The following is a 23,899-nucleotide window of genomic DNA, read 5'->3' as shown; positions in this document are numbered from 1 at the left end:
CAGTTATAGGGCACATTGTCCATTTGATCAAATTTAGTCTTGGGGACCATTATGGAATTAATTACAATAATGTACTGTTGGTTAACCTGCACCCTCTGACTTTCATTTTAGCTGTATTTGGGAGCGGGAGGGAGTCATTAATCCTTGTTGATTTACTTTAAATAACACAGATCTATTCTCTGCTCACCCTGGCTTACATGGCAATAAAGGGTGCATGTGTCTATTAACTGCTGTACAAAACCTGGAGGTTGAAGATTAGTCATGTTTACGGCCAACCATATAGACACGGAGAAGTAGCAGTTAACTGTTTATTTTGTTGCTTGGGCTGGTACTACGGTTAGACAATTGCATCAGTTGTAATTGTTGCATACAGAGGTTTTTTTACATAACATTTAAGACACTCCTCTAGAGTACACATGGTTCTCTTGAAAAGTATGCACAAAGACTAAGGAAAAAGGACATTTAGAACTGCTCAATACTGGAGATTTAAGTCTTCTGTTAAGCAGAGAATATTGGTCAGTGAATCTGCCAATCCTTTTTGATCACAAAATATTCTTTGGTTTTCTACAGCTTTTGGAAGACCAATTGAGCTCTTCTCTTCTGAGTGACTAAAGTTTAGCTGAGGAAAGGCAGGAAGCTTCCATTTGGCAGTGTTGTTTCAGAGCATGCTGGATCTACTTTTACACCACTTAACAAGAGACTAGGTTCTTCCAGTTCTGGCCACAGACCGGGGTTGTGGTAAACAGGAGCTGCAAGTTTCCTACTGGATAAAATAGGCATTTCATTTGCAAATTTAGCTCTGCATTGTGTTGGTAGTTGACACACATCATAAAGGGAGTTGATCTATCTGAAAAGTGCAACAAGACAATCCACTAAGACCCATTAAACACTAGTTAAGCGGTGAAGTGATAGGACATCAGGCTTAAAACTGAAGTTCCTTCTGGATCCCCCAGAGTGTATCTGCACTCTTCCTCAACTTGTCTTCCTCTTCGCTCTTCAGGGTCATTTTCACCACGTCGGTAATTCCTGAGTAGCCCAGGACACAAGGAACACTAAGGAAGACGTCATCTTTAATTCCATGCATGCCCTAGAAAGAACAGTAAAAAGAAAGACTTAAGCCAATTAAATAATGTTTTGATTTGCATGTAATAAACACTTTCCCCATTAGTGGGAAGGGGGAGAAAGCGCCATCCTTACACAGGGAGATCTGTTCCTTATTTAAAGCAAACTCATTTACTTTGGCAGCTACTGCCTCTGTTAGCTTGACTATGCATACATCATAGTAAGAATAAGAAAACACCTTAGCATTTGACACTGAACATGTTTTACCTTCACCATTGTAGAAACTGGATGCACTCTCCTTAAATTCTTCATGAGAGTTTCAGCTAGATCAGCCACAGAAAGACCAATTGCCCAAGATGTGTATCCCTTCAGCTTGATAACCTCATAAGCACTGCGGGAGAACAATAAAAGAATTGAATCTTTCAGCAAAAAAAAAAATTCTTAAAAAGAATCATGTCTATTCAGCAACATCATAGCTGTCAATCTATACTTCAGGTGAAGTCCATCTGAGGCTACTTATCCTCTATCTCCAAACGGCATCTGTTACAGGCATTAGATCAATTAATTTATTATTTTTACAAGCAAGCTACTAGCCTTCCCCTGTAAAGATGTTGGTGCCTGCATGGAGTGGCTTTGCTTGCACATTTTTTTCAAGCCATAGTTAATATTTAAACATTAAATACAAATGAGCAGCAATCTCAAAGTCCTTGCTTTGTTCCTTCTCCCTTCCTGGCCACACCATTTGGGGATGGGGGCAGGGGGAGAAGCTATCAGCCTTGGCTTGTCACATTGTCTAAGCAAAGTTAGACAATGGTTTGTTTGGAAATATGCAAACCAGGGTTCAGATTATATGGCACAACAAGCCGCAGCTTGTGGTTGTTGCATGTAGCACAAGCAAGAATGAGGGAGAAGCAATCTGGATTTTTGAACGCCTACACTAACAAGCTGCTAATTCACATTTCATGATAGTTAAACATTAACATTAACTATTACCTAGCATGTTACATGAACCAGGGCAGTTTGTAAATGGATCAGTCCTTCAGGAATGTGAAATGTATGCACAATTTACTTTCTTTCACTTTCAAAACACATTCAAATTCCACAGTGCAGAATATAGTGATTGCTATATAGTGTCTATCAACAAAGGGAAATTAACTGCTGGAACAGTGGTTTCCAATACTGGAAAAGCACTCTTCAGTAATCTGGCACTATAAACAGCACTCTAAATCAATATTTCTTAAAAACTAGATAACTGGAGATTATATTGTGGGAAAATGAAGGGGTTTGGTCCAAAGTTAAGTGCATGTCATGAGGCAAAAATGCTCTATTAAGGATCAGGGGACCTCGTTGAAGCAATGTAGGCTGTGGCATCCTTGAAAATGAGACACAGGCAATTTCTGGAAGCTCAGTGGAACCCCATTTCCTGTCTCACACAGAGACGAGATAAAGATTACCTTTCTACCACGTGCTTGTGGACTTCCTTCCAGTTCTCCTTGTCACTATCAGACCCCATGTCTGGATGCAAAGTTTTCAAAGAGACGCCAGCAACATTCACGCCACTCCAGACAGGCACTGAATAAAATGCAGAAGATTTTTCTGAGCAATCTAGAATGTTTTCCAACTTCACAGAAACTAAGATTCACAAGTGTTTCGCACAGATCTGAGCTGGGCAGTTAATGCAGCATGATGTACCAAGTACAGTTTTATAATTACTCAGAATCTTGCTACGCACACATACCTTCCCCTTAAACTTTGGCTAACAGGCAGTAGAGATGGATCCTTCTGTTCATCCATGTTGGATTAGCCACTGACCTGATCCTTTTAACTCATAAACCCAGGAAAAAGGGTGGGTTTTCATCCTGCTGAGGCTATGCACACACATCTTCCTAAAATGGTCCATAGCCCTTGGGGCAGAAGAAAGACTGCAAAAGTGCTGTGACCACACACACAGGGCTTGGCAACCATATACTGCATATAATCTGTCATTCAAGGATGAGTGTGGCGGCAGCAGCTGCTCACCTAAGGCAAGCAAGCAGCAAAGTACACAGCTGAGGGCCAGATTCAAGTAATGAATCCTGCTAATGGAAGCTTGTGCAAGGACTTGTGTTAGCACACTGTGGCTTTCCCCTCTACCTCCCCACCACCACCAATTAGCTTGGGGTGTCAGAGAGGGAGAGAAACCCCAGAACAGTGCACTCGGGAGGGGAGAGGGGATTGTGTTTATATTCACTGCTGTGAGATGGGATAGAGGAGTAGTGGTGTAGAATCTGAGTTTATGCACCAAAGCAGAATTCTAGTGGCAGTATTGGTACAGAGCTGTATGAGATCACACAACTCCCAAATATAGGATGACAGAGGGGCCAAGACAAATAACTTGTACCTGCTTTACTGAACACCAGCATGCAAGGGTCTCTGACATGAAAAGGATTTACTGTGAACTCCCCAGTTAGGAGTAAAGGGTAGAATTTAGCCTGGTAGGGTTTGGCCTACTTGGATTACAAAGCTGACCTTTTGCAACAGAACTGCTCAAGTCAAATATAGACCATCTAGTATTACTTCATGCAGTAGGGACAGCTAGATTATATTCCTAACTTCCATACAGAGGGAAGAGTATGGAAACCTCTCTGTGGGTTTGCCCAGCACCTAAGTCTGATGTGGTCAACAATTCTATAGCAGTCTTCAAATTTCCCAAAAGCTGTCATTTGTTGGATTCCAACTCCCCATCAGCCCATCATGGTGAGTCATAAGAGTTCAGCAACGTCCGGAGAACACTATGTTACCTAACCCAGGGTTAGGAGATGCTTCCTAATGATAATAATTCCTCAGCAATGGAACACTGCCTCCGGAGGCGATGGACTCTCCTTCATTGCAGGCATTTAAGTAGATAATGGATGGTTCTTTATCAGGGATGCTGTACATGCACCCTGCATTGGAGGATCCAGCATTAAGCAGGGGACTAGCCTAAATTAACTCAAAGGTTCCTTCTAACTACGATTCTGCGTTCCAAGAGGTAGATCTGGGAAATGCTCTATTACTCTCCTTTTCACCAAGTACTGTTACCATCAGTATATTCCAATCCCACTCCCCATCTTCCAAGAAGGAAGTCAGAATGCAATAGTCTGTCTCCTTTGAGAGTTGGGCAGCAAATGGATTGTGTGTCATGCTTACCACTGGAGTCTCCGTGCTCTCCAACAATCCAGCCATGGCAGCTGAGAGGGTGGATGCCCAGCCTCTCGCCCATCAGGTGGCGGAAACGGGCAGAATCCAGATTGCAACCGCTTCCAATCACGCGGTGCTTAGGGAAGCCACTGATCTTCCAGGCCACATAGGTCAGAATATCCACTGTCAACAAGCAAAGTCACTTGGTTAGAAAGTGATTGCCATATGCACCATTGAAGACAGACAAGCTTAGAGAACACTGGCAATCCTTCTCCACAAAGAGAGGCTGTTTAATTTAATCTCCTATTCTACACAAGGCTACCTTAATGATGAAACCATCCTGGCTCCAGGCAGCAGTTGAAGGGCAGAGGGAATATTGAGGTGCTTCTTTACAATCCTCTCATTTTAATATCAGGTGCTCAGGCAAGAGTGATTTGTACTATGGTTCTGACTTTCCTAGTAGATGTCCCCTGTGAGTTAACAGCACCATTCCAGAATTATCTGTGTCTTACAGAGGACTCAGGGCATGCAGGCAGGACTGAAGCAGGACATAGCATCTTACAAGTATCCCAACACCTCCCCAAGCTCTTACCCAGCAGAGCAACCAAAGCTCTTTCCTTTTGCCAAAGTTTCTAGTTTAACCTCCTGAACTTCTGCATCCAGACATCATGGTAAGCTATGGCTTATTGGGGTCAAAGCAAGACTAGGAGAGCCTTGGGCTTGCACCTCTTCCCATCTTCTCCAGCCCCGAGGATAAGTTGGGAAGCCTTCACTTCCTTATTAACTACAGTTTATTTGTTCTTCTGAACCCATCAAAAGGAAAGCTTCCAACCTCATAGCCACAAGGGCTGGGTGTGGGAACATGACCCCAGGGCTCATATGAATTAAAGAGCTGCCTTACAGAGTTGGGGCCATGGTCCATCCAGCTTGGCATTGCCAAGGAATCTTTCTTGGTTCTATCTGGAGATGTCAGGGTTTGAACCTTCAACTTTCCTATGTTAGGAACACACACTTCAACACTGAGCTATGGTCCATCCACCATGATTTACCAGGGCATCTGAATGCAGCCACTGTGTAAATAGATCAGAGAAGAGTGTGCAAGTGTGTTGGCACAGAGAGTAATATGGTGTAAATGAGCTACTAGCTAGGTACTAGGCAAAGCACCTCATTTTACATGTGGAAAAGTTAGGCGTTTCCTGTAGACTGCACCCTAACAATCAAACATGGAGGTACTGATGTATTTCCCATGAGACAGTGGAATGATGTGATCTCTTAACAGACCCTAGCCACGATTGTCACCACCATAGTTCCAATCATCGTAGATACTAGAAAGCAAAATCATTCTTCAAATGAAGATCCTTATATAGCCAAAACAGCACCATGAGCAAGTTTATGGAACCCAGAAGTCCATGAAATCTTTAGAAAAGGGAGGGTGTGACCTGTAACAGCCCAATGAAACACAGCGCCATCAGTGGGCATGGAATGATGATTGGCTGCTGAGTAGATAGGGTGGGGACATGGAAAAAGGTAAGAGAATGGAGTATTCTGGGAAAGGGCATGGCTGAATGGAACCCTGAGCAGGAACACTCCATGGGACGATATTTCGTTGCAGGTCCCACTTCAGAATCTAAACTTAAGTGTTAAACCATGATGTCCTGGTGGAAAAGATATTTTCCTTTTCGAATGCTTTCAGGATTCCTTGATTTCCTTCTTGGAAGCAAGCAATTTCTCCTTTCAAAGGACTGGAGGATGAATTATGGTCCATAAGCAGTTAAGAGCAGGACACAACCAACCTGGATTTGAAACAACAAGCAGCTTGCAGTCAGGGCTGTACTTGACAATGCTGGGAATGATGAATTTGAAGATGTTCACATTGCGCTGAACCAAGTTAAGGCGAGACTCGCCTTCTTGCTGGCGGGCTCCAGCAGTGATGATGACCAGCTTGGAGTGTGCAGTCACAGCATAGTCTGCAAAAATAAACACATTTGTTTGTTCAAGATACATTTCACGATGCATTTTACAATTCCAGACAAATTGAATGCACAAAGCATAACTGGAAGAGGGGAATAATTGGGCCCACAAGAGCAGAAAGACACCTTTGAGGGCTGGTCACTGGCAGATTATGAGCTGAATAAAGGGAATTTGTGCCTCAGAGAACCTGAAGTCCTAATGATTCGTCTCTAAGAAACGGGCTGTGTTCTTCCAGGTGTTAGCTTCGGAGCTGGAAACTTGTTTTTAGAGTGTTTTGGAAACTAACAGTAAAATATCTGCTTGCACTAAATCACCTTTATTCATCTGGATGTAAGGGCAGCTGCTATGACTTCAGACACCCCTTATTGCTATCATAATTCTACTGCTACTTCTCCCTTAAAAAGGATTAAATGTTTTATATGTATGTAATTTTGATTTCAATTAGACCCTGTTTAGAAACTTAAGACAAAAAATCAAGCCACTTTCCTGCAAAGCCCAGGCCCCTTCTGGAGCTACTGTTTTCAGATGGTATTGCTCTGAAAAGAGAATGGAAGGGGAAACCATGACTAAGCTCTCCAATTTGACCATTGGGAGCAGGGAGAAAGTGCCCTTTGCCGAGCCATTAAGTGCTATTTAAAGTTTTATCAAAGGACTGTGGTCAGGAAAGGAAGCAAAGAAGAGCTCTTGTCTGCCAGTTTTAGAGCAGCAGTTTTAGCAAAAGCAACAATACACTTCTCTACACTGTAGCTCCTCTGCTTTGTGCTTTTGATTGACAAGGATTCAATTTATTTGGTATCTGGTCTCTTACACTATGGCCAGTTGTTCAGCTTGCTCTGTCATAGACCTTCCCAAGGCTGAAAAGCCTGTTCCCAGGGGTTTTTGTTCAGGCATCATCTCTAGATGACGACTTTTTAAAGGAGTGCAAAAAGACTAAGGGAAGTCAATTCACATGCCCTTATCTAGACCTCTCATCTCTTCCTGGCCTGATCCGAGAGATGCTGTCCTAGATGCCACCATCAGTGTGACAAGAGACCCTACACCAGAGTTCTCAGGTTCCCTGCCATCCTTTAGAAGCCTTCTTGACCCCAAGCAAGCACTACCAGAGGAATCAGGCTATTCATTTATCATACAAACAACATCTGAGCAATTCCAGCCTGGCTGAGCCTAACAACCCCACATACTACTGGAAGCAATGGCAGAATGGCCACAGCATGCAAGAACTGGCTTGGAATCTTGCAATACTTCGTTTTGGACCAGGAGTGAGGACTCAACAAAAAGGAGACACCCAGTTGTTATTGCTTCTGTGTGTGGTTTTTTTGTTTTTGTTTTAGTTATCAGCGTATTTGTCAAGATTCATTTGTTGCTTGTCTCAGATAACATTGATATGTTCAAACCCAAAAATATAATAAACCCAGGGTAAATTCATTTACAGTGCTATACTGAAGGCACTTTATCCAAAGCCCTACCAGGCTCATGTTCCTTTTTTGGCTTTAAATGTGTCTGTTTTAATGTTTTCACTCACACTGGAAGTAACAGAGTGCTCAAGAGTGTGACTAAAATTTTGCCCACTTTGCAGGGCCGGGAGAATTCTGCAGCCTAGCTGCTTCCAGGGGCCTCCTCTGGGGCCCGACCAACATTATAGCTCTGATATCAGTTGGGCTAGGCTTAGGAGAAACTTGCAGCAGTGAGGATGCATGCTCCAAAACTACCTACACCTCTCAAATGTTGAGGGTCTGAATCTCTGGTGTCAAATGGGTAGATCTTGCCTATTCTATGGCCCCAAGACATCCTCCCAGGAATCTTAGGCCTGCACCCATAATCCATTCTCTCAACACTCCCCTATTGATAGTATTTGCTGCACCTAAAGAAGCCAAAACAGGCTTCCCTTATATTTGTTGTAAGTTCTGCCAAGCAGACCTGTCTAAGGGTGAGCATTTGTAGGGAGGGAAATGGACAGAAGAGCAGGCCACCTCAGCCAGCAGAAGGAAACAGTGATGACCAAATTCCTAGTTAATATAAATAGCCTTTTCTATCCTTGTGGTATCGTAAGTTTGATGTTCATTGCTAACTTTATCAAACCATGCTGCTTTTCAAAGTAATGCAACTTAAACCACACAAAACACCCTTTATCCACAACACCAACTCTCCAATGCGGTCTGTATAATTCTGTGCAGGTCAGCTGCTGGTTAAACCAGCTACCTTCAAGTCATCATTGCCATAGTGAAAGCTCTTTAAAGATTGACATTCCACAACTTTGGTCTTGCCTAAGGCAAGGGAAGTTACCTCTACTTCCAGAGGCACAGAGGCTTCCCTCTCAGAGAAACTACTGGATGTTGCCTTGCTATGTAGCATCTGAAATAGATGGCCTGTACATAGAGGACAGGGAAATACTAACCTTTGCCAGAGACAATTTTTGGTGTTCTGAGAAAGAGGCTGCCATGCTGAAGGTCCAACATCTCTCCCTTCAGCTTGTCCTCCATGACATCAACGAGGGCAAGTTCATCAGCCAAATCCTACAAAAAGCCAAGAACAGATAGATCAACCCACTGGCTTTTTTAGAGACCTGAATTTTGTGGTGCTGGGAAGGCCTGCACAAGCAGACATACACCAAGACAAATTGCAGTCCACAGGCCCTGCCAAGGCCTTGATAATAATAAAAATAAACAGTCCCCAGCAAAACTAGGGAACTTGTATAGAGCTCCTGTTTGGTCTGGAGCAGGGGTCGGCAAGGTTTACTCCCAGAGATCGTCCATGGGCTGGAATGGCGCAGCACGGCACTGGAAATCGCATCTGCGCATGCCCAGACGCCGAAAATTGCACCTGCGCACAAGCGATTTCCGGCGTCTGGGCACACGCAGATGCAATTTCCAGTGTCTGCATGTGCACAGGCGCAATTTCAGGTGCAAGTCCCCACAGTTTAGCACAGCACACGGGGGATTAACCAAGTGGGAGGCTTGGTTCAGGGGTAGCTTGTGGGCCGGTAAAATGGTCTTCGTGGGCTGCACATTGCCGACCCCTGGTCTGGAGGGTCAAAATTAATTCAGCGCATGGTTACAGTAAACTTATGTTGATATTTTGCACAGATCTGAGGTGTGCAGTGCAATCTTATATACACTGATCTTGGAGTATGTCCCATTGAAGCCAATGGACTTATTTCTGAATAGGCATGCATAGGCTGCACTGTTAGGATTTGTATTCACAAACTGGGTTTATTGAAACATACTTGACTGTCTATGGAAACGCCTCTACATGTGCTTTATAGAACATTTTATTTTTACAGAAAGACATAGCAATACACAAATTTAGCATTATTGTATTTGTTCATCACCTTTCTTACAAAGTAGCATGAAGTGACACATTAAATTCAGTTAAGAACAACAACGAAAAACCTCAAAACACAGCAATGCAAATAAACAGCTAAAAATATTGCTAAACGAAAAGGCAAGGCTACAGATCTTGCCCCACGAAACACAGATTTTACCTACCTTCATCAAAATGCTTATGGCACAAGCCATGCCAACTGCACCAACCCCAACCACGGTGATCTTGTTGTGGGCATGAGGGTGTTCCTCTTTGTGAACATTTTCAATCAGCTTTTCCTTGAGAGACATCTTGTAGCTCTGTGGGAGGAAACATAAGAATACAATCAACTCATTTTCATCACTTGTTGAATTGTGCTGTGATTATAAGTTAACACAGTCCATTTCAAATATGGATCCCATCACCACAGAGTTTACTCTGCAAATTTGCAAGAACCTTGATTTTGCTTGAATTGTTATTGCAGTATTTGAATTTTAGCAGATTCTTCTTTTTCACAATGGGAACAAAGTCATGAGTAAATTGCCCATTGATTTACATGGGATCCAAGTTCAATCAACTAATTTTAGTGTGGATCCAACCCACTGTTGGCACATATGTATCATTTCCCCCCCAAATAGACATTAGAAAATTTGGCAGGGTCATTGCAGGTGAGAGACAGAGGTTTTCAAGAAGCGGAATGCTAATGTACACAGGCAACACAAAACCACATATCTTATCAAAGGATCTTGCAAGTTCAGTGCATTGTGCAACAAAACATCTTGTCTGTTTGATCAGTATGCTTTCAGGCACAAAGTCTACCCAGGGTGTGATTGAGAACTAAAAGATGCGACTGACTGACTGACTGACTGACTGACTGACTGACTAACTCACTCGGAAGTAGTCAAACACTTTGCTCTTGGTTCTATATGCTTGTCTTAAAGTTTTTATTTTATTTCTTAAATATGCATGTTTTGTTTTGTTTAGTTTAATGTTAAAAGCTGTCTTGGGAGAGAACAGCATATAAAAACCATAAAATATTAGGCAATATATAAAAACCATAAAATATTATGCCATACTCTGATGTTGTGGCCACAACAGCTCTGGAAATGGTGTAGGTGACAAGAGACAATGAGACTTGGACTGAAAACTGGCAGCATGGCAGGTGAAAATCCCCAGGAGGACAAAGGTTGATTCTGGATATCATGTTGGGCCAGAGTCCAGAGCTAGAAGCTAGTAGCAAGTCAGGAAAATAAAAAGCTTGGGTAGTACCAACAAGGGGTGGGGGTGCATGCCTGCCAATGCAAGAGCACAAAAGTGAAAATAAAGGGGTCAATATAGCAGATTAGTGGTCAGTGTTGCTGGAATGAAGGGGCATTTCATGATGTTAAACTTTGGAATTACGAGTGTCAGGCAGTTCTGAATCAAAATCAGCAACAAGCCATTGCCATCTCAATTTAAAGTTGGTGAACCAACCTGGGGGAGGGAGTATGGCGCAAGCAAGTGTGTAATGTAGTGGCACAAAGGCACATCTGCTTGGTGGGAGAAGGCTGGTGAAGAGAAGGAAGGATGCTCAACAGGACTGAGGAGGGAGGACACATTGAAGGGATATATTGGCGAGAGAAGAATGTGGAATGTAGATTCTGGATCACTGACAGCAAGGTGCTAGGATGACACATCTCAGAACCAGTCATTAAAAGATGGGCTTCCAAAGCTCATGGGATAGTCAGCCATACACCTGTAGTCCAAAATTATGACAATTCCTGCATTCAAAGCTGCCCCATGTAGAACACCTGCAAGGGGGGGAAACCAAAAAGTCTGATCTCTCCTGGGTGCATCACTTAAGGGTCATCTGATATGCAGCACTCTGCTCAGTTATGCTCTTTGCAGAAATGATGCTACTGCAAATGTGGAAATACTGAGTGTCCCTACTGAATATATTGAATCAGAGTTACTGTAGGTCTTTTTGTTGCTACTATATGCAGCTGTTCACTTGGTGGTTAAAGAGCAAATCAAGGCAAGCACTCTCTCTCCACCGTGACCATCAGCACTCCAGTTTGGTGATCAGTAAGTATTTGGAGACATTTGTGACAATGAGCGAGTTTTGCAACAAAACAAAACCACAACTTCTGAAGCAGTAGCCAAGTGAATGATCTAGCAACTTCCCCATAGACTGAAAACAGCTGCTTATTAGTTACCAATAATAGTGTGAATTAACAACAGTGCAGTTCAGAGTGAGGCACAAGCAAGATTCATATGCAGTACGTACATTAAGCTCCACATTGTTCCAATTAAATTGTAATTTTTTTCATCTGATCAGCAATTTTGCAGCATCAGATACCTTTCCTGAAATTGAAAGACACATCTCTATAGGCAGAAATGTGTCATGCAGAGTGTAACAAAACAGGATTACTATTTTTTGCATGTCTAATTCAACAAGCAAAATGGAAACCTAATTCCACTGCCCTGTAGGGGCCAAGGTCACAAGGGCACATTCTGACATGAAAGGGCTCTGGCCTGTGGGTGGTATCTGATGAAGAAGCTGAAGTCAAAGGGAATCTGCATATGTGATGCTAGGAAAGCCATGGGGGGTTAACATGCACCTAGATTTACAAAATTCAAGATGTTGGAAGAAGGAAGGGGAAATCTGGTAAATCATGTTCCTGTGACCAAACACAGGACAAAGAGCAGAATATTATTAGAACTTGGTACCAGTGGCACACTTCTGGAGTCATTTAAAGAAGTATCATACCTCTTTAAGCAATCATGGCTTCCCCCAAAGAATCATAGGAACCATAGTTTGAGTTCTGAGAGTTCCCTTCACTCTGGGAGTTGTGGCTGTGTGAGAATAGGGGTCTCCAAACAACTCACAGCAGCTTTAATAAACTAGTTCCCTGAGTTATTTGAGATAAGCCATGACTGTTTGAAGTGGTATGATACTGCCTTTAAAGGTGAGATGAGGCCTTGAGTCCAATTCACAAAATCAAACTCTTACACTGAACCATGTGCGTCCACATACGCTGTGTGTGTGTGTGTGTGTGTGTGTGTGTGAGAGAGAGAGAGAGAGAGAGAGAGAGAGAATAAATTCACAACTTGGTGCCATCACCACAATGCTGCCAAATGCATTTTCAGTAACAGTGTGGTAAATGCACACTTGTGTTACAAGCCATTTGGTTTGTGTGCTGGAGCAACTACATCAACTTCCTGTGTGAACTGAGCCACTCCACATTCAAGCCTAATTTAGCCCCAACTGCTGGGTCTGTAGACATTAAGTTCTTCTGCCAGCTCCCTGCCTGGAACTAACTGCACACAGTCATAGCCATGTACAGGATCAGCCTTGTTGTGCAGCCAAGAGTGCTGGGCTTTGACCAGGGCTCAGATCTCAGCTCCCTAATGAAGCTAATTGGCTGAGCTTGCATCTCATTTTAACCTATTTCCATTGCAAGGAGGCACAACTATGCTTGCTCCCCTAAGCTCCCAGCTGAAGATCTGGCAAAAACTGCATTCCACTATGCATGTGGCCCACTTGAGCATATGTAGTTTGGGCCCTATAGTTTGCATTCCTGTAGTCCTAAGAATTACCCCTAATAAATCTGCAAGAATATGGGAAGTCACAACAAATTGTGGGAAAGGGCATTCTCCTCACAAATCAATGCCTGGCTCCACCTATTCTCACTGAAGAGTGAAGTGATTCACTAACACAAGTTATCTTCTCTGGGATTCTTCCGGCATCCCTTAAACTAGGTAGCAATACTATTAACCAGGAAGCGTATTAAGCCTTGGGAGGTAGACAGATTTCAGGCTTAGCGGATATACTTAAAACACACACAAAATACCAAAATATAATCAGCCAAAGCCCATGCACGAACAAGTTATAATTTAAAAAAATAAGGTGTCTAGAATTTGGTTCTCTGAACCAAAACTGAACTCACAGTACTTGAACTCAGGAGTCTTCTCCTGCTTAGCACGCCCCCCCCCCGACAAAAAAACCCTAAGCTGTTTTAAGTGGAGAGAAGCAGTCTTGTTAGGGCAGCCTGAAACCCTCGGTGATCTAACGCAGATCCATCAGAGATCAGCAGATCCAGATCTACCTTCCTCCCACCCCTACATAAGCGGCACTATATTCCTAAGGGGATCACCGACTGCGAGCGCGATCCAGCTACTGCCGAGATGAACTACCGCTTTATACCCCTCCCAATTAAATTTCCGGGAAGCGGGCCGTGTGAGGCACCGAATCCAGTGCTGACCAGTTTTCCCGGTGCAAGATATTAAATGGTCGGGCAGGGGGCGATGCAGGCGGGGAATAGAGAGAACTGTCCACACTTCCTCCTCCTCCGTGCGAGCCGAATGCAATCAGGTTGATTTAGTTGCCAGGGATAAAAGGAAGGAGGAATCCCGGCTCAAAGGCACGAGAACTACGCGAGTCAGAGACAGAATACCACCGCGATCTTCGCCTGGGGGTTGATAGGGCGGTGCTAGTCCCGCTCCCGGGACGAAATAAAGGAGCTAAGAAGGTGCAACAGGCTGAGCAATAACTCGGCTGCGCTTGAGCTGCAAACCTCACCATGGACTAGCGACCTAGAAGTTCCAGTGGCCCCAAACCTCAACCTTCCCCGGACATCTCCCTCCCTTTTTTAATTTCCTCCCGGCAGTGCGATGACCCAGCGGTTTTCGGAAACCACGTTTTCCCTCCTCTCTGTAGCGGATATTGCAGAACCAAGGGCGGAGGCGGCAAGGAAATACGACGCGTCCACAGGTCCTCGCAAAGTAACTCCAGCACAGTCATCTCTCCACCCCAACACACCCAAAGCCTCGGGGCATTGGAAATCCATTAAAAAATACCATACCTAAAACAGCTCGAATTTATTGAGGGTCCAGGGGTCGGCGTTTTCCGCTCCAAAGTAGACTCTCTGACCTGTACAGAGCATCCCTTTCTGCAGCCGCCTCCCTCCACCCCTCACGTTACATAATGACCAGTGGGCCAAAAAAAGGACCACAACAGCCTGCTTCTCTCCCCACCCCGGACACTTCTTACAAAACCATTTCAGGGGGCACACGGGGGAAGCGGAGAGAGATTCCTATTTCCTCCTCTCACACCTTCTCACGGGTAGCCAACGTGGTGCCCTCCAGACGCACAACTCTCGCATCAGCCCAAGCTGGCGTGGCCAACAGCCTGGGATGCTGGGAGATGTGGTCCCACAACGTCCGGAGTTGCCTTACCCCGACCTAGAGGGTTGCCCTCCTACCGACTCTGCCTCTCCTTCCTTGCGCGCCAAACGCCCCGTCTCTTGGATCCGCTTGGGAAGATCTCCTTCTACCCATCCAGCAGGGGAAAGTCCTCTTTGGACGGCTTGCTTTACCCCGAGGGTGCAAGTGGGAAAAGGTGGCGCGGGGCTCTTTGCACGCCTCGCCCAGCCCGCCTAGTTCCCACGAACGCTTCCTTACCTGGGTAAGTCTAGCAAAGCGTGCGCGCAATGACCGGCCCTCCGATTGCCGCTGCAGTACCGCGAGGCGGGGGGAGGCGGCGGGCGCTTAAGTAGGAATCCCGCGCGTGACGTCGGAGGGGGCGGTCGCCGCCGCTTGTCTGGCGGGGTTGGCCACCGCGGGACGTGCCGGCCCACACGTCGAGGGGAGCCGGGCTTCGGCGGCGGCGGGGCGGTTCTGACTCAGGCCGGCGCAGTCACTCCGCAGCGCACAGGCGCGAAGAGTTAGGCTCCCTGGGGATCGAAGCACATGGCGTCCCTACTCGCTTCCTCCCGGTCAGAGATCCGACGGAGGAAGGAAAAACCCGGCGACGTGGTGGCCGGAGCGGATGCGGGTGGCAGCCCCAAACAGGCTGGAGGGCACCCAGATCTCAGGAAGGCTGCGAGAGCGCACTCTGAAGGGGCCTGCAAAACCATCAGTCCGATGCCCTGCGGCACAAGGCCTGAGAACCAGTGTTGCGGAGTCACTGGGGTCAACTCAAAACATGGATGCCACTTGTTAGTTTTTGTAGGAAAAGCAGCCGGTCGACTAGCATTGCTGGTGTGGAGAGGCAAACCAGCAGCAAAGCAATTTTGTTTCTTCCTCTGGTCGCCTCAGTGGGGAGGACCGGGCTGGTGGTGGTGCTGCACACAGAGAAAACGCGAGCAATGGCCTCTGCCTACCGTCACTTTCTTCCTCTCTCTGGGCAGTGCAGCAAATAGGAAGCAAAGAGCATAGAAGGAGCAGTTGCCCTCGTCCTGTCACTTCCTGGTCTAAGTTGGTCCTCTGTTGGCACAGTGGTAGAGGTAAAGGTAAAGAGACCCCTGACCATTAGGTCCAGTCGTGACCGACTCTGGGGTTGCGGCGCTCATCTCGCTTTACTGGCCGAGGGAGCCGGCGTACAGCTTCCGGGTCATGTGGCCAGCATGACTAAGCTGCTTCTGGCGAACCAGAGCAGCACACAGAAACGCCATTTACCTTCCCGCTGGAGCAGTACCTATTTATCTACTTGCACTTTGATGTGCTTTCAAACTGCTAGGTTGGCAGGAGCAGGGACCGAGCAACGGGAGCTCACCCCGTCTCGGGGATTCGAACCGCCGACCTTCTGATCAGCAAGTCCTAGGCTCTGTGGTTTAACCCACAGCGCCACCTACGTCCCTTGGCACAGTGGTGGAGGCTCCCAATCTTCCTATAGAGAGAGAATGGGGAGAAGGCAGCTGCCTCCCTCTGCATGATTGCTCACCTTCCGCTCTGCAGAAAGTTTTGAGCAAGTGATGGTTGCGCTGCTCATTTCTGAGATGCCCTCTCCCTCTGCAGGCACTTCCTGTTCATGCAGAGAGTACAGAGGGAGGAGGAGGCCCAGCAGAGCCAAGCAAGGAAGCAGGTAGCCAGTGACTGTAGGCAGCTCACAGACTGAGTCAGAAGATTAGCCTCTCTAGCCATCAGTATCCTGGCTGGGCAGCAAAGCATCTGTTTTGCAGGCAAAAGGTCCTAGGTTCAGTTCTGAGCATCTCCAGGTAGGGCTGGGAACAACCCCTGCCTGGAACCTTGGAGAGCTGTTGCCAATCATATAAGACAGTTGTGGTTTTTTGTCCCTAGCCCAGTGTTAAAGACTGATCAGCAACTTTCAGATCACAGGCTTTTCCAGGCCTGCTGGGGATTGATTCTGAAACCTCCTGACTGTGGTGCTCTGCTACTAAGCTGTAGTCACTGTCCATTAGAGGAGTAATCCACCACCTATGCCTGAGTAATATGGCACAGAGAACTAGAGCTCATTTGGCCCCAGTCCCCCACCCAGAGAGAAATACTGAATAATTATCTGTTTCTCCATTACCAGCTCTTTATCACCCAGAGATAAAATGGTGTGTGTGTGAGAGAGAGAGAGAGAGAGAGAGAGAGAAAGAGAGAGAGAGAGAAAATAAATGACTACTTACTGTACTTTTTCTCCTGTTCTCTGTTCACTGTCTCCATGCTAAGCAGCAGATTACAGAGCAATGATGCTGTGGAGAATGTTTCCAGGAAGGCTTACTAGTAGTCCTGGGTCTCTTCTCCCTTTTCCAGCCTCAGCTGCTGCAGGGCAGGTTACAATGCACTGTCTGATCATCTCTCCTCCCCAGCAACAGCTGCTGATCAGCTACTTTAGGCCACAAAATAAAATGAGTAATGATGCTGACCCAAAACCCCACACGTACACTAAGGCAGGCATGTCCAAAGTCCATTTGGGGGGCCTAATCCAGCCCCCATGGTAGTATATGCCATGGGGTAAAATTGTAAAAAAGAACTTAACAACTTTGGTCAGCTCTCACACATGTTCACTTCATAAAATCTGGCCCTCTTTGAAAAACGTTTGGGTACCCCTGCGCTAAGGAGAATAGAAGCATTGCTACTCCACCTCTTCCCCCCTTTTTTTGCTTAATGTAACGCTAATGTCTCACAACAAATGAAACTGATCTGCAGAAAATGTAACTTGAAAAAGAGACATACTTTTGTAAACCAAGAAATCTTTAATAAAAATGCATTTAAAAAATAAAAAAGTAAAATAAAAGGGGCAACCAGCATTGAGCATACCTAAAAAAAAATATGTCATTTGACTCCCAAGTTGCCATCCTGTAGACAAGACACTTATTGGCAAGTAATCCCTACTGAACAAATTTACTTTCAAATAAACATGCTCAGGATTGGGCTGTCAAGTTAACATAAATGCATGCAGCTGGATCCTAATAATATGTTTATCTAGAGGGACATTTCGCTGAGTTGGATGGTTGGCACTAACTCCTCAATCCATGTGCTTAAGGATATCACAAACAGAACACCCCTTCAACTTGCAGACATGGAGAACAAAATGTAAACAATGGGGAAAAGAACCCTATTATGTAACATCTGATCACTTATCATATGGGATGAATATCATCAGCAGGTTGAGTTTTGCTAACATCACCAATTGCTGCAGTGATTTACAGTCTAGACTCCACTCCCAAAAGATACTTTGAATGATATAAAATATAATTCCTACACATGCATAATTCTAGTATACAACATGAAGTGAAATCTATAGGAGAAAGTTATAAAGTTTATTAATGGTTAAATATCACTTTGGTTTGAATATTTACAGACAGTAGACTAGGCTATTGAAGGAAAAAATAGTAACAGTATCTGACAGCATTACTTATTGGAATAAAAATTACATATTTCCACCTATGTTAAAAAAACACACATGAATTTAATGGTGAGCAGGGTGGGTAGATTGAGAACTGCTGGTAGAGCTATAATTAAAAAGAACCCTTTAAATAATAATTTTAGAAGCATATTATTACACAAGCAGACACTGGTAAAGCAGATTTTACATATTTAATTTTTTTTATCCTCTGGGGCCAATAGGTTTATTGAATGTCCCTGTTGAAAACTATCTCATTTGCTGTGCAGTTGGTACTAATTGCAGGCATAAATGTATGTTAAGTTGTGATCTCAGCGTGATCAGTGGATGCCCTACACCTATTGGAATCTACTAGTCTGTGTGCTGATCTGCTGATCTTTATTGCATCTTATTGCACCTACTCTACTGTTTGCACTCCAGATTAGTTTGTACTTTTTCCTGGTACGGATATTTTTAAATGGTGGACTTCTTGCAGAGTGCAGAGGGTGTGGGGAAAGCTTCTACTATCTGATTTTGCTTCAGGATGACATAGGCCTTAACTTTACCGCTAGAAGGATGGAACTTATCACAATAACAGGTCTATATTCTCCTTAGCCAGACAGGCTACCCCACCTGAGCCTCAGCACCATAACACTAGAGCAGGCTTCCTCAACCTTGGCCCACCAGATGTTTTGAGACTACAATTCCCATCATCCCTGACCACTGGTCCTGCTAGCTAGGGATCATGGAAGTTGTAGGCCAAACACATATGGAGGGCCAAGTTTGAGGAAGCCTTTCACTAGAGGCTTTGTTCCATTCATACTCAGACAGACTGGCAGTGTGTGTGAGAGAGGTGGGGAACGCAACTGCTGCACGCCCCTTTTCTGTTTCTTCATCTCCTTTCAACCATTTCTCCTACTTTGAAAAATACTTTTCAGCAGCATTCTCAATAAGCTTGCTTGAGGACATTTCATCTGGCTTGTAACCTCTGTAAGGGATATTGGGCATATATGAGTTTCCTAAAATAGATTTTTGGAAGGTCATGTAAGGCTCTTTCTCTGCCCCCAGTATAAAAAGCTCTGGCGTTTTAACTTACATGGAGGGTCTTTTGTGGCTACTTACTCTGCCGGAGCAATAACGTTGCAGTCCTGTACACATATATTTGAACAATGGGATTTACTTCTGCGTTTCTGAGGGCTTAGCAATAAATGGCACAAAAACCTACTTCTTTTAAAAAAGAGAGAAGAGGATGTTTTAATATTATTGCAAACAGCTTTGCATAATTACCTCCCCCACCCTATCCAGTGAATCTGTCCATCTGCTTTGCTGCTTCTTCAGTGAAAGAGAATTATATGGTAAGGTTATTACGGTTGTTGGCTGGATTCTGGCACAGAGCCTTTAATGCTTAGGATGCGTCCAGAATCTCGTTGGAACTGAAAATCTGCATGCAGGTTATTCAAGGTTGCTGCTAACATCCAAGTCCCTGGGAGCAATCGCATTTCTGTTTGTCATGCTGCCATCTCTGCTTCAGTATTGACATGAACTAGATACGAGTTACGATTTGGGACACATCCCTTATTCAGAGTGAAACAAACAAACAGACACAGACAGACAAGATATATTATGCATTGTGATAGGAATTTAGAGGTCTTAGCAACAGAATCTAGCCAGTATACACATAAAATTAACAATTGTAAGGGGCAGGTTTAAAAAAAAAACATTTCATTTTGCTAAATTTGCTTTTCAGCATTTTCAGGGCAAGGGAGCACCCAGAAAGCTGTCTGTGGACAAACGCCAGCTCCCCTGGCCTGAAACGCAAGATGAGACCACACCCCATAGTTGCCTTTGACTGGACTTAACCATCCAGGGGTTCTTTACCTTTACCTTACCCTTTATTCCTCTTGGCTAACAATATTACGTGTACTCAATTTCACAAAAGGAGCACTATGTTGGCAGAAGCCGGAAAGTTAGGGCAAAATGAAGGCGGAGAAACTGCTAAATTTGTGTAAAAATAGTGTTCGCTTCCAGACCAAATAATGAAAAGCTTCCTTTTAGAAACTCCAGTATAAATTTATCATAATGTGAGGAAGGTGGACAAGAAGTTTTCCTTCCTCTCAAAATACTAGAATCCAAAGCCATCCATTGATGCTGAATGTAGGAAGATTCGGCCTGTGTTTCCCAAACTTGGGTCCCCAACTGTTTTTGGACTACAACTCCCATCATCCCTAGCTAGCAGGACCAGTGGTCAGGGATGATGGGAATTGTAGTTCAAAAACAGCTGGGGACCCAAGTTTGGGAAACATTGAGATAGACAAAGGAAAGTGATGGCCACCAATCTGGATAGCTTTCCAAGAGGATGAGATAAAATATTGGATGATAGGGCTATCAGTGACTGCTAGCCAGAGTGTTGGAGGCAGTGTCTCTCTGAAGACTAGGCCCTGGAAATTAAGTTATTTTGTTTTTTTTAAAACACTGCCCCAGAGTTCTGAATAAATATTTGCCTGCTGCTTTGGTTGTGGGTCATGCAGTTCAGTTGTGTGTATGTTTACTCAGAATAAAGACAAGCTGAGTTCAGTGAGATTTACCTCCAAATAAGTGTGCATGGGACTACAGCCTGACACAATTGTTGTTTGCTTTTGCCTTGCCTCCAGGTACCTGTACTGGTTCATTCAGAGTTGAGAGCACTTTCTGGCTGTGGCTGCAGAGCAGAGCACATGAGCCTGGCTTGTTTTTGTACTGCATGGCAAATATAGTTACATCACTGATGCAGTTGAAACACATGCATTATTTAGAAACTTATTTTCAGTGTCCTGCCAGCAAAGTGAACCTCTTACAGCCTTGACAGTCAGGTGTTTCGTTTTTTTAAATATATCTTAAAACCAAATGTTCATAGCAAAAAACATTTCATGCCAGAAAATAAAATCCAGGGAAGAACTAACAGGGTTATTATAATATTGAAAGTACTCTAGCATAGATGGGTTTGTACTAAGTCATGATCTTGACAAAGTATAGCAATAGATTTAACATGCTGGTCAAATAGAAATAATGTCTGACTCCTTTATCCCAGAAAAAGGTCCGAACCAGAATGAATCTCCCTCCCTCCCTTGATCTCTAGATATACTGCAACAAGATAGATGGCCTATAAGGCTTCCTCCAGCTCCCCAGTTCTCACAGGAGAAAGGGAAATTTACATGTGCAGATCTAGAAATGGCTAGCTTTGCAACTGTGTGATGTGTAACTTTACTAGGAAAGTAACTCATGTAACAGGTTCCAACGACTGCACTTGTTTGATGGCATTTTAATCCAATTATCTACTTAAATTGTTTAGGACTTCTTGCCAAAGGCCAGTTTGCAAGCTCAGAGTGAAATTCTCTCTTTGACGCATAGGTACAAACTTTTCCAACATACCTCTCAGACTGACTAAGTTAAATTACGGACCTGTCAGAACAATGCAGGCATTTTAGGATCTGCAAGTGATGGGGTGTGGAAACAAGTTCCCTAACTCATTTATCCTTTTCAATGTTTCCCTCCCTGCGTACACTGAACACAAAGAGGGAGCAGGAAAACTGGCCTTACCCAGAACATCACCATACCCCCATTGTCAGCAAAATCTTAAAAATCATCTTAAACTGTTCTGCAGTGTAACTTCTTCAATTAGGGAAATGCTCATATTGCTCCCTTCTAGGGCTGGCTGCTTATAAACAAAATATTAATTGTTGCTAATGAGCAATTTTGGTAGGGCCAGTGACTTTACTAATGGTTCTACGTGTAACAAGCCCACATTTCATCTTTGATTAAAAGTAACAAAGACTTGGGGGTGGGGAGAGAGAGAACTAATTACTATTACAGTCAACGGTCCAAGTGGACATCTAGCTGCTGCCAACTTTATTAAATGATGCCAGAGAGAAAGATTCTAGCATAGCCTTCAGGATGTTATTTCAATTTCTTTTTGCATGGAGGCTCATTCAGTCATGCACAGCCTAGGGAACACAGGATTACCATCTCTATGAGAACTAAGACTCGGACATTGGCATGGGAACCAGGCAGCCTAGTTTAGGAGAAGCTTCCCACCGCCTGTGCTAACTCAGATTAATGTTTAAAGAAGTAATATGTATTTTACATTTCTCCAGTATAGTCCAGCTAGCAACTTTCAACTTTCCTTTATTGCATTTCATATAGGAATTAAGCAGCACCCATTAACTAAGCATCTAAAGGAGTGAGGGGAGACAGAAGAGACCAGGATGGTTGCCTTAGATGACAGCCACAGATGGCAAAGGCAGTGTTTTGCTGGATGTGGCAGATGTGTTCACCCAGGTAGATAACCAGGATGTTATATCCAGCTTTGGGTAAGGCACAGAGCCCGCTTCATCAGATTTCAGATTAACTAGTCAAACTCTTCAAAGGCGACTGTTATAACTGCTCAATCTGCCATTGCTCTTTTTTATGATAGCTGGGATAGCTCAGTTAGTAAGAGCATGAGACTCTACTAACCCATGCTGGGCAAATATTCCTGCAATGCAGGGGTCTGGACTAGATGACCCTTTTGGTCCCTTCCAGCTCTACAAATTCTACAATTCTCTGTGACGAGGTAGAGAATCTAAAGGTGCTCATTGCTTCAGCAATCTCAGAATGTACTATTTCTGCTGCATTGAGCATGATGCTTAAGCCAGAGGCAAACGAAGAATATATTAGGGCAGGCATCCCCAAACTCGACCCTCTATATGTTTTGGGACTACAACTCCCATCATCCCTAGCTAACAGGACCAGTGGTCAGGGATGATGGGAATTGTAGTCCCAAAACATCTGGAGGGCCAAGCTTGGGGATGCCTGTACAGTACTGTATTAGGGAGAGTGCTTGTAGCAGCTCAGTGGCAAAATGTATACTCACTAAGCAGAAGGTTGAAAGGTTGTACAGTTCAGCTCAGACACACTGTTGCTTTGTTTCAATTGCCTCATTGTATCTGACTCAGAGTAAATGGCTTGTTAACAATGTTTGCTTAAGGTGAAGTGGTCTCTCTGCCAGAGCGAGGACCTGGTAATAACATTAATGGCCAGGAAATCATCAAGGGAGCAAATTGTGCTACAGAATTACCCAGACTGCTCTGAAATGAAAAACACCATTAAGACTCCTGGAGCTACTGCAGAAGCAGCCTGAGTGCAGAGCGGCTGAGAAAGAAAAGGGAGCAGATTAACAGGCTTACTGAATAGTTTTATATGGAAGTTTGGGGCTGGGTAGAAGTCAAAAGTAAAATTGTCATCTCTCTTGCATGATTCATTGGGCTTCCTAGCCATAAAAATCCAGTTTGCAAAAGGGTTGTTTTCTCCTTGGATTTTGAGGCCAGTTTACCAACCAAGAGCCCAGAAAAACAAAAGGCAACAGAGCCCCACTGAGACCAGAATTGGTGTGTGCCAATGCTAGCAATGTCACCATCTAATTCCTTTTTTCCACTTTAGTTAAGAATGAAACAGGGAACCAGGATGAACAAAGCCTCAAAAATTCAGGTATTGTTAGGCAATTTAAGGGGCTGACATTGACATAAGACCACTAATCTCTCTTAATGGGCCATTTGCCACCTAGGATGGGGTTGGGCACAAGTATGTGGCTGATTATGCAGACACAGTAAGACATTCTCCACCTTTTAAGGCCCACAGCATTTCTCTTATTGCCTAATTAACATCAGTAGGAACAAACTTCCTGCCCCAGAGGATAATCCAGTACATGTCAAGGCCAGTCCGGTCCTGCATAAAACTAGGCCTTTTCTCATGGAATGTAGATCCCCATTACAGCACCCATTCTAGAGGTACGGGTGGCAC

General features: G+C 44.3%; 1 protein-coding gene across 1 annotated transcript; it reads right to left on the bottom strand.

The window, feature by feature from the left end:
* Positions 1 to 294: 294 nt before the first annotated feature.
* On the bottom strand, positions 295 to 15,246 carry LOC310833119 (L-lactate dehydrogenase A chain). Its single transcript, XM_083715464.1, has 8 exons — positions 14,935 to 15,246; positions 9,678 to 9,812; positions 8,588 to 8,705; positions 6,015 to 6,188; positions 4,231 to 4,404; positions 2,517 to 2,634; positions 1,330 to 1,453; positions 295 to 1,087 (listed from the first exon to the last, which is right to left on the bottom strand). Exons 2-8 carry the CDS (start codon positions 9,801 to 9,803, stop codon positions 923 to 925), a joined length of 999 nt encoding a protein of 332 aa, XP_083571590.1. The 5' UTR covers positions 9,804 to 9,812; positions 14,935 to 15,246; the 3' UTR covers positions 295 to 922.
* Between the last annotated feature and the right edge of the window lie 8,653 nt (positions 15,247 to 23,899).

The sequence above is a fragment of the Podarcis gaigeae genome, assembly GCF_964106915.1.
Source record: "Podarcis gaigeae genome assembly, chromosome: 1".
NCBI classification, from domain to species: Eukaryota; Metazoa; Chordata; class Lepidosauria; order Squamata; family Lacertidae; genus Podarcis; species Podarcis gaigeae.
This window is presented reverse-complemented; position numbering and strand designations above follow the sequence as displayed.

Coding starts and splice junctions, on each gene's coding strand:
- LOC310833119 (XM_083715464.1), bottom strand. CDS start 9,803: ATGTCTCTCAAGGAAAAGCTGATTGAAAATGTTCACAAAGAGGAACAC. Junction 4,405..6,014: donor GCTTGTTGTTTCAAATCCAG/GTTGGTTGTGTC, acceptor GCTTGTTGACAG/TGGATATTCTGACCTATGTG. Junction 1,454..2,516: donor CACAAGCACGTGGTAGAAAG/GTAATCTTTATC, acceptor GTTCTCCCGCAG/TGCTTATGAGGTTATCAAGC.